Source organism: Bactrocera dorsalis, chromosome 1 (assembly GCF_023373825.1).
Source record: "Bactrocera dorsalis isolate Fly_Bdor chromosome 1, ASM2337382v1, whole genome shotgun sequence".
Taxonomy (NCBI): domain Eukaryota; kingdom Metazoa; phylum Arthropoda; class Insecta; order Diptera; family Tephritidae; genus Bactrocera; species Bactrocera dorsalis.
Window position 1 is genome coordinate 18,015,862 of NC_064303.1, and position 13,677 is coordinate 18,029,538.

Genomic DNA, 13,677 nt, shown 5'->3' on the forward strand with positions numbered 1-13,677 from the left:
TAAACTAGACATATATTTTTGTATATCGATTCGCTTTGAATGTGCACTTCAAATGAACCAGTCCGATTCAATTTTGATCATAGGGTTTAATGTAACATAAAAACTTCTATTGTTGCTTTCAGGAACACATATATTTTTGTGCTGTTTTTTTGTATGATACACTTTCATATATTACCTTCGTTTTAAAAATACCTTAACAAAACGCCAAAAACTTGAATAAAAACTTTTGACTAATGCATAAAAACTTTAATTAATACACGAGGCCCACAAACGTACAGCCAACAAATTGCCACAAAGCCAATTAAAAAGCGAGAGTATTATTCATTGCGCTGCAACACAAAGCGACACTAATATATATAAAACTTACACTTTTAAATAGCACAGCATTGCCTACTTCCAGGCGTTTAACGCTTCACTTACGCTGCAACGGCGAACGGAAGCCATTAATTTCATGCCGCTGCAGCAACAAGCAATATTTAGTCGGCTGCTGCCTACTGCTGCATTGTTGCCACACTTTGTGCAACATGCTCGTAAATATCAGAGCAAACAATGCCACATGCATACAGCCGCAGCCACTTGCCGTACACAGACTGGCGGCGCGGCGGTTGTGGCGGCTGTTGTCTGCCGCCTGCCGTACTAATGAGTTGTCGCCTGCGGGCCGCGCACCTACGAGCTGCCTGCTGGCAGTGGCCTAGCTATTTTTGTAAGAAGACAAGATTATAAGTGTTGTAGGTACATATGCATTTACATGTAACTACAACAACAACAATACTACGTACCTTGCAACGCGCAACAAACATGAAAGAGCCATTAAGTGACATGTTTTTAATTAAATGCTGGAAAATTTAACGCCAGATATTTTATGAAGAATGCTCTAAGCAAAAAAAAAAACAAAAAAAAAACAACGGTGCATTGCGTATGCAACGCATATGAATACAAATGGCTTGAGCTTGAACGCTTGTCTATATGTGTGTGTGTAGCGTTGTGGCACATGTATGGCGTAGCGGCGCAATAACTGTGGCAAGGCAGGCTGACTGGCTGACTTCTTGCAGCGTTGCATTCTAATTACGTTGCAGCAACATTACGGTTGCGACTAGTACTGTTGACAACAACAGCAACAAGAATCAACTTAATATCAACATTGCGAATAGGGAGACGCCGTTGGAGCAATTCACGACAAACCCAGTGACATGCCGCTCATGCTTGCTGCTGTTGCCTTCATTGTTGTTGTTGCACTTGATGTTGTTAGCAGCACTGCCGTACACGAGTTCGCATGTTGCACACACGCTGATTAATTGTGTGGCACATAAATCTTTGAATGTAAGTCGTGTGCGCGCGCGGAAAATGCGAAGGCCAACGAAAAGCGACGAATAAAAGGCAGAAGATGTTGCGTAAGACTCTGCAGGCGAATAGAGAAAAAGAAACTAAAACGCAAAAAGGAAGTAGAGCGGTGGGGAGCGAGCGCAGAATTTCGCACACATTTGTTGCATTCACAGAAAGAAAACTTGACGACGTTGATGACAAAAATTAAATTAGAGATGAAAATTCCTTTTCGCCAAAAATACCAAGGAAAGTTAGACAACAAGTTTAAACCTTGTGTGGCAAGGTGTGAGTTTAAGATACAATTGTGGGAGAAATTGTACAAAGTCCTCGCAAAATTTTTATATAAATAGTTCGGCTAGCGGGGTTTCCCATAAGAGTGTTATGATTTCGTACATAAAAAAACACTATCATTGGCAAGCCTCGATCATAGGCTCTCAACTATGGAACTTGATGTACGACGGGGTGTTAAGAATACAAATACATCAACCAAAAACCGTGAAAAAACCGCATATGCGGATGATCTCAAGGTGGTAGCAGTGGCTAAACATCTGGGTGATCTCCGGCTCAGAGGCAACGATAGCATAAATGGTCTGCGTCAATGGTTTGCTACCATGAATATAGAGTTGGCTGAGCAGAAAACGGAAGTCTTCGTCATAAGCACAAGGAAGGTAGAGGAAATCTTAAGCGCAAGGATGGTAGATGAAAGGGTATCACACATCAACGGGGAACGCGACATTATTTCAAAGCGGCTGCTGAAGTATCTGGGAGCAATATTAGACTTCAAATTAAAATTTAAGGAACACCTGGCGTATACTTCGGGTAAAACAAACAAAATATATAACGTTCAATCGAGAATAATGGCCAATACACGTACCGTGCTGGCGAGCTTTCATAACAGAAGCAATGAGTTCCATAATATTGTATGGGAATATGGGAATAGGCACTAGTAATAAAAGCATATGATTAACAAATAAATGCTGTACACAGAATCACTGCTATATGATTATCAAGTGCTTTCCGAATGATATCAAGCGACCCTTATGAAGTTTTAGCTAGTATGCCGTCCATAACATCCAGGAATAAAAAGACGAATTCAGGCGATTGGACCAGCTGTCAGAGCCGTCTATAGGCGTAAAAAAGACAAGAGGACCAAAAGCATCACAAAGTGCCAGCAAAAGTGGCAAACCTCAACTAAACGACTGTGGATAATAGACTAATTCCGGGCACCCATTCGTGGATAGATAGACAAAATGGGGACCTAGACTTCCACCTAGCCCAAATACTGAGTAGACATGGTTACTTTCGAAGTTATACTATATGTTCCGATTCCATAACGAACTTAGTCCTTATAAGGTGTATACAATCCGACGTGTTATAGTGTATAGAAGTCTAATAAAAAATTTGTGCTCAAATGTTTCTTCAATGCCTTTATTTTTCAAATGTAAGGAAAAAGTTAAAACTTCACATGACGGTAGTTTTTCGGTGTAAAATTTGACAACACTGATGTGTCAGTTTTGATAAATGGAAAGCTGTCAGCGAAGTGTCAGCTCTAAATGCGACAAAACTAAGCCATATACGGTATATCAGGCATCAATCAATACGTATGATAGATGAGACTTAAAGTCTTTCTCTCTGCCATGAAGTACAGTATACTCTCGAAAAGTAAATCGATTGGTATTTTGGGTAATTTACTTTTTCGAATAATTTACTTTTCCAAATATATACATAAATTATCTGTTTTTATAATATTAAATGCATTTTTAAACTTAAAAAATTCATTCATTTATTTGCTTCAATAAAACATATGGATTTACATGAAAAACATATGTATTTATTATGAAGAGAAAAAATTTTGAATATTATTTTGTTTTTTTTCTTTTGCAATATATTTTCTGACCATTTACATATGTACATATCTCAAAGTTTATTTACTAAACAGACGCGATAAACAAGAGAGTAAGTGTTTTTGTAACATCGTAAAAAACGCTGCTTGCTTCGTTTCGAATTTTTTATCACATTCTCTGAAAAGTAAATTAAAAAATTTACTTTTTCGAGGTGTATGTGTAATCTTAAAGGTGATTTACTTTTCCGCGATTATTTACTTTCTGAGAATTTACTTTTCGAGAGTATACTGTAATACTTAATCCGCTGGTTCGTGGGAGTGATATGAGTTGGGAGTTGATTAGGTTTAGCGGATTAAAGTTCGGCACTCCGACCTTCGATGCTTCTTCCTATTATAAAAAACACTAATTCTTAAGGTGTTGATATTCAAATGTTTTCCATCTAACGTGAAGCACAATTCATACAATTAAGTTCCGAATATAACATCATTCAAATGGCCTCTACGACTTCTTTTGCAGGAACGAATTCAAAGAACCCAATTTTCGACTACTTTTTCCACTAAACCAAGTCATACATATATCATGAATACCATGTTCAATATGGTTTCTAAAGCTTAAAGAGAGTCTAGTTTATTATTAAAGACCAATGACTTCAAATAAGCCCACAATAAATAGTTCAATGATGTTAAATCAGAACTTTTTGCAAGAATTTCTTGAAATAATCGAATCTCCACACTTTTCATGCAATAATTCGGTTGTTACACTTGCTGTGTGGCTTGTAGCCCGGTTTTTTTTGAAACCAGTTGTTGTCAAGATCAATTTCTTCCGATTGCTGCCATAAAAAGTTGGTCATCATCGATCTATGCCGCTCTCCATTCACAGTAAGCACTCGCTTTATTCCGAAATAAGTACAGACCGATGATTCCACCAGACCAAAAACCGCACCAAATTGTCAATTTATGTGAATGTTATGGTGGTTCAAGAGCCTAATAAAAGATAGTGCAATAAATTTCAAACTGATGGCTTTTGTGAACTGCATCTCACGTTGTACTCGCATAACTACGACTATACGACATAACCAGATACAATTTCGTACTAAGAAACACTTGTCAAATAGTTTTGCGAATATCTGACTAATTATTATTTGAGGAAGCGTCAGCAAAAAGAAAAAACACGCGTCGATGCAATGAGAATAATGGTTATGGTTCCAACACTGTAGTGACTAATCACGCGCAATTTTTTGTGCTGAAAATAGCGATAAATTAATGGAAATCATCGAGTCATGTCATTATGTTAGCACTTTGTTGATTGTTCAGAAGCTAAACATTGCACAAGAAATCATTTGGAAGTTCAACATCATGTACCGAATTTCCCTCGCTACTAAAAAATATACCTATTTCTAAAGCGGACGATTACTGATGATAAAAAGTTATCGGTCATTTATGACTACATCAAGCGAAAACGAAATTCAGTAGTGACGGTCACTAAAGTGTTGCCATTTATTTGATAATATTGGACGGAAACAATTTGCGAACAGCTGCCCTCCTACGGTCAAGCTGTTAATTCGTAGATCTACTGTCAACAATTGAACCCTCTGAGGGAAGCCCAGAAGCAGCTAAGTTTGGTCCAAAGGAGTGGGTGTGTGTTCCTTCAGGACAACTATACACATCGACAGTGACTGGCCAGGAGCTTCGATAGGTGGGTGGGTATAGTCCGAACCTATCACCAATTGATTACTACTTGCTCCTTCTACTGGCGAATGGTGAAACATTTTCCGCAATACTTAGAAGCATGGTAATCGACTGCCCTGCGTTTAGCAGTAGGGATAAAGATTTCTATGAGAGTGACATTACTGGCCTGAATCGAAGCGGGATAGTCCGTATAGACCGCATAGATTTTAGGCTTTTTCTTGGTGGCTAATCGAGCATGAAATTATTGCTCACCCAAATATTCTGTCAATAAATCCATTAATTGATGCGTTAAGTGGGAAGTGTCGCCGTCTTGTTGAAACCAAATGTCGCCGAAATCACGAGCTTCAGCTGGTTCCACCGGATTCTACATCAAACTGTTGTTTTTCTGGATGAAGACAGGTATTGAGTTTCTTAAGGTTTTTCTTCATGCTAAATGCGGCAATTTTGTTTCTTGGCATACCCATAGAGCCAGGAATGGGCCTTATCCCTGAACAAAATTGTTAACTCGAAAACGTCGGATCTTCTTGAACCGTTTCATGAACTCATAGAGCGAAGCGATATCGCTTGGGAAAGTCGAGCGGTTTCAGCTACGCCTTCTTTATTTTCTCCATTGCGTGCTGGAGGTGGTCTATTCGGTCAAATATTATCCAATAATGAGTGTTGGATCTCAAGTTGGGTATTGCGAATAGTATCGCTCAGTAGACCGATTATATTGACCATAAGTTGAGCGAAGTACGCGAAACATATTCTTTACAGAACGTGAATTTTCATATTAAAGTTGAACGATTTGTAAAAGTTGTTCAGTCGTAGGTCTTTCCATAATAAAATTCCAAACAATTATGAACGTTATCTGTCAAAAAAAGGCTATTGAAGAAAGTATCTATACTTAGAGCATTCGTAATATATAATGTTCAGCTCATTCGAACTGGCTCGAGTTGGGACTGATTGAATGATGAATTATTAGAAAATGCAGTAAGTCTACAGAATTTCAAAATGAGAGACCCAAAATGTACAAAACTGTTTCAAAAAAAAATATAAAAATTCCTTAACGAAGTAGAAAAATGAAGACTGATTATGTATTTGGTTTTACATGCATGTAAAACACTTTGATTATGAATCACATTAAATTAAAGTTCTTTCAAGCCATATTTAAAATTTTAGAAAATACATCTCAATCGTCAATCGTCAATCTCTATAGTCTATAGTCTGTATTCATGCAATCCAATGTGTTTATATTAAAAGTAAAATCAAATATAACTCACTTGAGTAATTGATTTTCTGTTAGTTTTCATAATTAAAGATATACCGGGCTTACTTAAAGTCTCTAGCATTAACGTCAGTTCCAACTTGTCAATATCCTTGCACTGAAACAAGCAAAAGTATGCGGGAATGTACATATGCATGTAGCGAAACTCGCATAGCATAATATGTAGGAATGTATTCCACTGTTTTATTTAGCGCTGGTAAACATAACCTCATTTCTCGTCTCATAATTTCATATGCAAAATAACTATATATTTGTGAAAGAGGTGAAACAATAACAACTGCAAAACTACAACAACTAAATGGCTTTAAATGAAACACATTTGTTACTAAGTTCATGTGTTTGTATATATATATGTGTGTGTGTGATGGTATTCACTTTCATAGTTGAAGACCCAGTAGGAAAATAAGACCACGAAAAGGTTTAGAGATGGAATTTAAAAGTTAAACTCCTATATACAAGATGTCGTCAAGACATAAATGACGATCAACATGTGGGCCAATCAAAATCTGTAATCACCGGAAATTTCATCAAAACTGTGCGTGAATTCATCAAAAATTAGCTGAAACCATCATTGAAATTCATGGAAATGAAATTGAACATCTCAAAAACATCGATTTATCGCATTTTGACCGAACATTTGGGCTTACGAAAGTTGTGTGAACGATTTGTTCCGCTGTACCATCAAGAATTGCTCAGAATCCAACATTCGACGGACGATTATTTGACCAAAAATCACATTTTAACCATTAACCACTCTCTGTATTCACCTGATGTGGCATGTGCGACTTTGCCCATGAAAGGAAAGGGTTATGCAGACATAGAGGCCATTCAATGGAAGAATTATTAGAAAGGATCACAAAATTTGACGTTGGTGTCCCAAGTTAATCCTAGTAATAGTTTCGCAGATACAGCTTTGAGAAGTTGTGCGCTCGAGGCTAGCTAGGTTAAGTGCGCCGTCTTTAAGCGCGTTTTTTTCGAAACTGTCCGACTGTTTGAAGTCCGTTTGCAAGATTTCTCGAGAACTACGCAACCAATCTTCATAAAATTTTACACAGATCCTTGAGATACAATTCTTAAAGACTTAGAAGAACGATTTTGTTTTTCGATTACAACTATCTGAAAAAAATGTCGCAAAATTTTCACTGAAATTTACACTTTTTTGTAAAAATGTCTGCCAAAAATACATTTTTAAATTTTTTTCGCTTCATCTAAGTTCTAAGCTAAGGTTTTAACTAAAACAGTTATTTTTCACTTTAAATGATCCTGTAAAGAGTTATCTTGAGAACGCGGGCGCATCGTTCTTGCGAGGAGTCACCGGAAATGGTGTCACAAAAAAAAAAAAAAAAATTTTTTTCCAAAAATTTCAGAATTTCTTTTTTATAATATACTTCAATTTTTATATGAGAAAAAATTGCAAAAAAGACTGTTTTTACGCGAGGAAAACCAAGTGACCTCTTAATCGTTTATTGCTGGTGTTTAATGCTCATATGTACCTGTACAAACATATGCCAGTTGGCATGTGCATTTGTTTACGTTTTGTGGCAAGCTTTTATTACAGCGTTTTGCCTTAGCAGCCTACATACGCAAATTTTTCAAATGCAGTTATGCATGTAAATATCTGCACACATGCATAAATATACAAATGCATCTGCCTGCTTAGTTGTTATTGTATTTGTGTACGTGCGGTTTGTTTTGTGGCTTGTTGTTGCTCATTTGGTTAGACATAGTCGGTTATAATGGCGTTTGTTATTATTGTTTTGCACACGTAGAATGCAGCAACGTAACCGTAAATTCTTTAACAACGTGCAGATATAAATATGTACAAGTACCAGACATAAATGCATGTATATACACGCTTATATGTGCCACACGCCACATTAGTTGTCATAATGGCCATAGAAACTTACCTAAATGCATATATGAAAGTAGCAAGTGCAGCTGTATATGCACAAGCACACAACTACTTAATAATACATACACATACATATGGTATACAGCACTCACGAGTGGCACGCATATTCTCTTTCCGCGACAAATGCAGTGCTCTCGAAGTCCTTCGCACAACGCAATCACCTTCAACCAGCCACCTGGCTTAATGTCTTCGGCGCATATTTGCTTTAAAAGCTTGCCGCTGTTCTTACTCTTACCGGCAGTATTTGTTGTTAGTTTTGTTGTTGTTGTTGTTGATCCTCTGCGGACGAAAGTACATATGCTTGGCACATACATAGTTGAGCGCGCCTGAAAGAGGTCCTTTCGTCGACGCCAAAAACTGGGTCAAACGACTGCTGCTTCTACTGCTGCTGTTGAAATGCTTTTGCCGCCTTTTTCACGGCGGTTGCAACAACAATTGTTATTGTTCTTCGCTGGCGCCCCTCTTTATTCCTGCTGTTCTTATTCTTATTATTGTAGCTTGAAATAATGCTGCAGCGTAAACAGGTACCCAGTTGATTGCGCTAGAATGGTACACCTAGATACCTCATAGTTAAAGTGCCAGTTACTGCCATTTTAAGTTATATTTCTTCTAACTTCACTCAGTTCAGTTCTCGGCGCCGCTGTTGGTGGCTTGTCGCTAAGTATAGTAATGCATATATCCTTATATTTTATTTGTTTACTTATTTAGTTCCAGTTTTACATCTAGCAAATATGAATATTTCTGCCTTCATCTTTTGATGTTCGAGAGAAAGTACAAGTAAGGAAGTGTGAAGCTGGGCTGCAGCGCAACAACACAAAATCTCGTAATTTTTAAAAGTAAATGCTTGGAATATTCCTGATTATTTGCAAAACTTAGAAACTAAGTTTTTATAAAATTTTGAATATATAATGAATGAAAAAAATGTTGAAAAAAAAATTCATAAAGCATCATTTGAAAGCTTGAGACATAGATTGCGAAACCAGTATTAAATCTATGGGATTTATAGTTAGCACAACCTTCAAACGGCGCGTGCTGAAATTGGACACAGAGTATTCAAGGAGGGTCGGGAGACCGTCGAAGGCATGCCTCGTTCTGGACGGACTTCAAAGAGTGTGACCGATGACAACGTTGAAAAATCGAAAGAAATTGCTGCCGATAATAGCTATGTGAGCTTGAGAGAGATTGCTTACAAATTGGAGATGTCACATGAGAGTGAACGTACGATTATGCATGAAAAATAGCAGCAGCAATACTTATTCCGACAGAGCTGAATTTCCTTCAAAAAAGGTATCGAAAGCAGGAGCTGCAGACATGCTAGATCGAACCAATTCGGATTCCACCTTCATGGAACGCATAATTACTGCTGACGAGACATGGGTCTACGAATATGACACACTTACGAACCAACAATCAACCGAATGGCGGCCCAAAGGCGCGCCAAAGCTGAAAATACATGCCATAGCCGATCGAAAGTGAAAGTAATGCACATTTTTTACTTCGATATTCGTGGTGTCGTCCACTATGAATACGTTTCAACTGTCTACAAAGAGTATTATTTTGGTGTTATTAGGCGCTTACGAGACTCTATCCGTCATAAACGTCCGAGTTTGTGGGCCAACAGTTCGTGGATTCTTCATCATGATAACGCACCATCGCGATGCATCGCTCAAAACCATCATTATGAATGAATCTTTGGTAAAACACTCAACAAATATCATTGAGTAAGCACCGTATTCATCTGATATGGTCCCCTGTGACTTTTTATTATTCTCCACACTGAAATATTCACTGCGGGAAACACGATTCGACTCAATTGAAGACATAAAAAAGAAATTCGACGCGAGAGCTGAAGGCCATCTTGTAAAGTGCTTATAAAAAATGTTTTGACATTTTGAAGATGCAAATGTGCATCGTCTTGATATGAAGTACTTTGTTCTTCGCAGCAATGATTTTTTGTTCTTTGGATAGGATTACCATAGTGGTGTCAGTCAAAATCTGCCCCGTTGCATATGTCGTATCACATACTTTCCGTTAGGTGAACTCTGTAGCAACTGGTTTCAAGAGTATACAAACGAAGAAATCGTGTAAAGAAATCGCAAAAGCGCATATGGCTGATTTACTGAAATTTTGATTAAAAAAAAAAACATTTTCTAAAAAAAAAATATTTATTGCAAAACAACGTTTGCTAGTTAACTCATAACATGCTTGTTTTATATCTTAAACATTTGTATTATGTTAAAATCATTCCGATTAAATCGCTTATCTTAACTTTTAGCGATTTGACCTGTGGTTAATATAGCCTTTACGCGGCCATAGCAATTTTTTAAAAAGTTTTTAACCACAAATCTCGCAAGTTATTGTGATACACTACGTCGCTATGACTTCGCTTACGACTTTCAGTGGCGTTGCTATAAATTTAGTCAACCTACAGAAGAGTAAATTATTTTAGAAAAATTTTGTTTTTCTAATATTACTAAAACAATAAACAAATTAGCGAGTTTGCGGTTTTCACAAATATTTTTCTTGATAAGGAATTAAAATAGGATTTAAGTTTCTTAAGGGGTACCAATCCGATATTATATTTTAGTATTTCAGTAAGTGTAAGTGAGTTGGTCTGCAAGCCCGATTTATTGTAGAGGAAATATAAAAACAATAACAGCAAATTAATCAATATGAACAAATTAAAAATACGCAATTTGTATGTAATACTCGCCTACATACTAAGTCAACTGATCATAAACAACAAATTTCTGTTGGCGCACACTACCGAAATGCAGTTAATCGAAACTACTGTTGAACCATTCTCCACTTGGCCCCCCGATTGCCACAGGGATGAGAAGACTACTTGTGTTTGCGGTCGCGAGAAATTTAAATGTAAAATTGTCGACGGACTCAATTCTATTTACATCAGTTTTTTTGAAAGACTTCTGGAGGTAGAGTGTGATACTATAGTCACAGAAACTAATATCGATTTCCTACTTAAAGGCAAATTTCAATCAATTTTACTTAAAACACGTTATATCAAAGTGATAAATTGCATACATTTCTCACACGAAATCTATATGAATGACATAGTGTGGATAACTCTAAAAAATGTGAACGATCTGAATAAATTAACACTAGTCTATAACATAGACCTTGCTCCCAAGCCAACGGTAAATTCTAGTACAAAATGGATAGGGACTAACCTGCAATTGATTATTAAATCAAATCGAAATGAAATCGGGGAAGCAGATATTATATACATACTCACTGACATACTTTATTGGCCAAATAAACTAGAAACGCTTACGCTTAGCGTACAAGGTCTAAGAGACCAGTACTTATCGCTGCAAAACTTGACGCAAACATACTTTAAAAACTTCACTGCGCTCAGATATCTTGACATAGCCGGAAATAATATGAAAATATTGGATGCAAAAATCTTTGCAACGCTAACGCAACTGAATTGTCTGAATTTGAGCCGTAATGATATCCGGGAATTGTCCAAGGATATATTTGCATATCAGCGCCAACTTTTGATACTACATCTGAGTCACAATTTATTGGAATATTTAACGCCACACCTTTTCGATCACACACCTTGGCTATGGCAGTTGAAACTTGGTGGCAATCACCTGCACGACACCACAAATCTTTTGGAAAATCTAAAGCCGCTGAATTATCTACATAGGCTAGACGTAAGTCAGAACCAACTGCAAACTATTTGGAGCACCGAGACGTCCTTCAATAGAATACCAAAGTTACTGACAACTTTTCGATACAACATGAGTTCGGCTTTAGTCGAGGGTCTTAAATATATTAAAAAATTGCAACCAGAAAACTTCAAAGGTGGCAAGATTAACTCAACGGTAATAAATCTAAGTGGCAATCGTTTGCGCGAATTCACGTTGGATTGGCTTGTAGCTGCGAATATTACATGCCCATTTGAAATAAACCTAGAGCACAATTTGATTGAAAACTTTTTTGCTTTACAAAACTTCTCCAGTGCGACTGTTAATTGTGCGCTCGAAATCAAATTAACTGGTAATCCGATCGTGTGCGATTGTAAATTGGTTGGATTTACAGTGAAAACTATCGTTCGTTGTTTAATAGTTTACAGTGCGTTCAGACGTCAACCAAACTAGTAAAAGATCTCGCGCAGCTGGAACGTAATGAACTGTGTGCTTGGGAACCTGTAATGTGCCCCAAAAACTGCCATTGTTACACACAATTGGAATTCCTGCACATCAGTTGCAAGGGTGCGCAACATATCGAACAGCTCCCACGCCCCGAGCAAGTTGGGCTCAAGAGTTCGGTACTCGATATTAGCAATAACAATTTCATTGAATTGCCGCTAAACAACACCTTCGGCTATGGTAACGTTTCGCAACTCAACGCGTCGCACAATCAAATCACGAGCATAAATCTCAGTCAACTGCCAACTAATTTGACGGTTTTGGATCTGCGAAATAATAATTTAAAATCCTTAAATGATGAATTTTTGCGGACATACCTCAATGACAGCACAAAACTACAATATCTCTATCTAAGTGATAATTATTGGATTTGCGACTGTTCCACGCAGCAATTGCTGTACACCATACGTACACATCGGACACGCATACCCGATGCCGACCAGTTACTCTGTGTTAATCTGCTGAACGATACACGCCTTATAGACAATGTGAGAGAATTGTGTCCAACTCTTGTTAATGTTGAATATTATCGAAACTTGAATGCAACGGTGATTAGTGTAGCGTTAACTATTATTATTTTACTTTGCATTATCGCACTCTTCTATAAATATAAATTAGAAGTGGAAGTCTGGTTATATAGCCACAACATATTGAGATTTTTCATTAGCGAATGTGAGTTGGATAAGCATAAAACATTCGATGCGTTTATTTCATATGCACACCAGGATGCAGACTTCGTCAACCATACATTACTGCCGCAACTCGAACATTGCGAACCACCATTTCGTGTATGCACACACGAACGCAATTGGCTGGCTGGCGCTTATATACCTGAACAAATCATAGAATCGGTGGATCAGTCGCGTCGGACGATCATTGTGCTCTCGCAGCACTTTATCGAGTCGGATTGGGCGCGCATGGAGTTTCGCACAGCGCATCAGTGCTCGTTGAACGAGGGTCGTGCGCGCATCATAATGATTAAATATGGCGAAATCACGAAAACTGACTTATTGGATAGAGAACTAAGAGCATATTTGGATATGAATACTTATCTGGTTTGGCAAGATGTCAGATTTTGGGACAAGTTACGCTACGCCATGCCACATAAAGTGCGTGGAGAGAGGAGTTCTGATATGTTAAAAACTAACGGCAGAATGTATGTTATGAGACAAGTCGAGATGAATCGTTTGCGTGAAGAAATTGTTTAAATTTGTCTCACTTCCTTTGTGGTAAAATAAATTATTTGCAGGATGGTAAGAGTTATCAAAAATACATATAAATATATTTATGAAATATATTACATTTAATTGCAGTTACTTTTTGAAATCTTCCGATTCTTCTGTGACACAAAGAGTTCTTCAAAATGTTGCTACTGAGAGAAAGATTGAAGATTGAGATATTCTTCACCAACCTGCTTACCAACCAGTGGTCATCGCATAAACTCTTCACATCCATTTTATTATAC

The 13,677-nt window shown here is 37.4% G+C and overlaps 1 protein-coding gene across 1 annotated transcript; it reads left to right on the forward strand.

Annotated features, from left to right (window-relative positions):
• Window positions 1-11,435: 11,435 nt before the first annotated feature.
• On the forward strand, window positions 11,436-13,451 carry LOC125775846 (protein toll-like). The gene is made up of 2 exons (XM_049446853.1): window positions 11,436-12,089; window positions 12,146-13,451. Exons 1-2 carry the CDS (start codon window positions 11,436-11,438, stop codon window positions 13,418-13,420), a joined length of 1,929 nt encoding a protein of 642 aa, XP_049302810.1. The 3' UTR covers window positions 13,421-13,451.
• The last annotated feature ends 226 nt before the right edge of the window (window positions 13,452-13,677 follow it).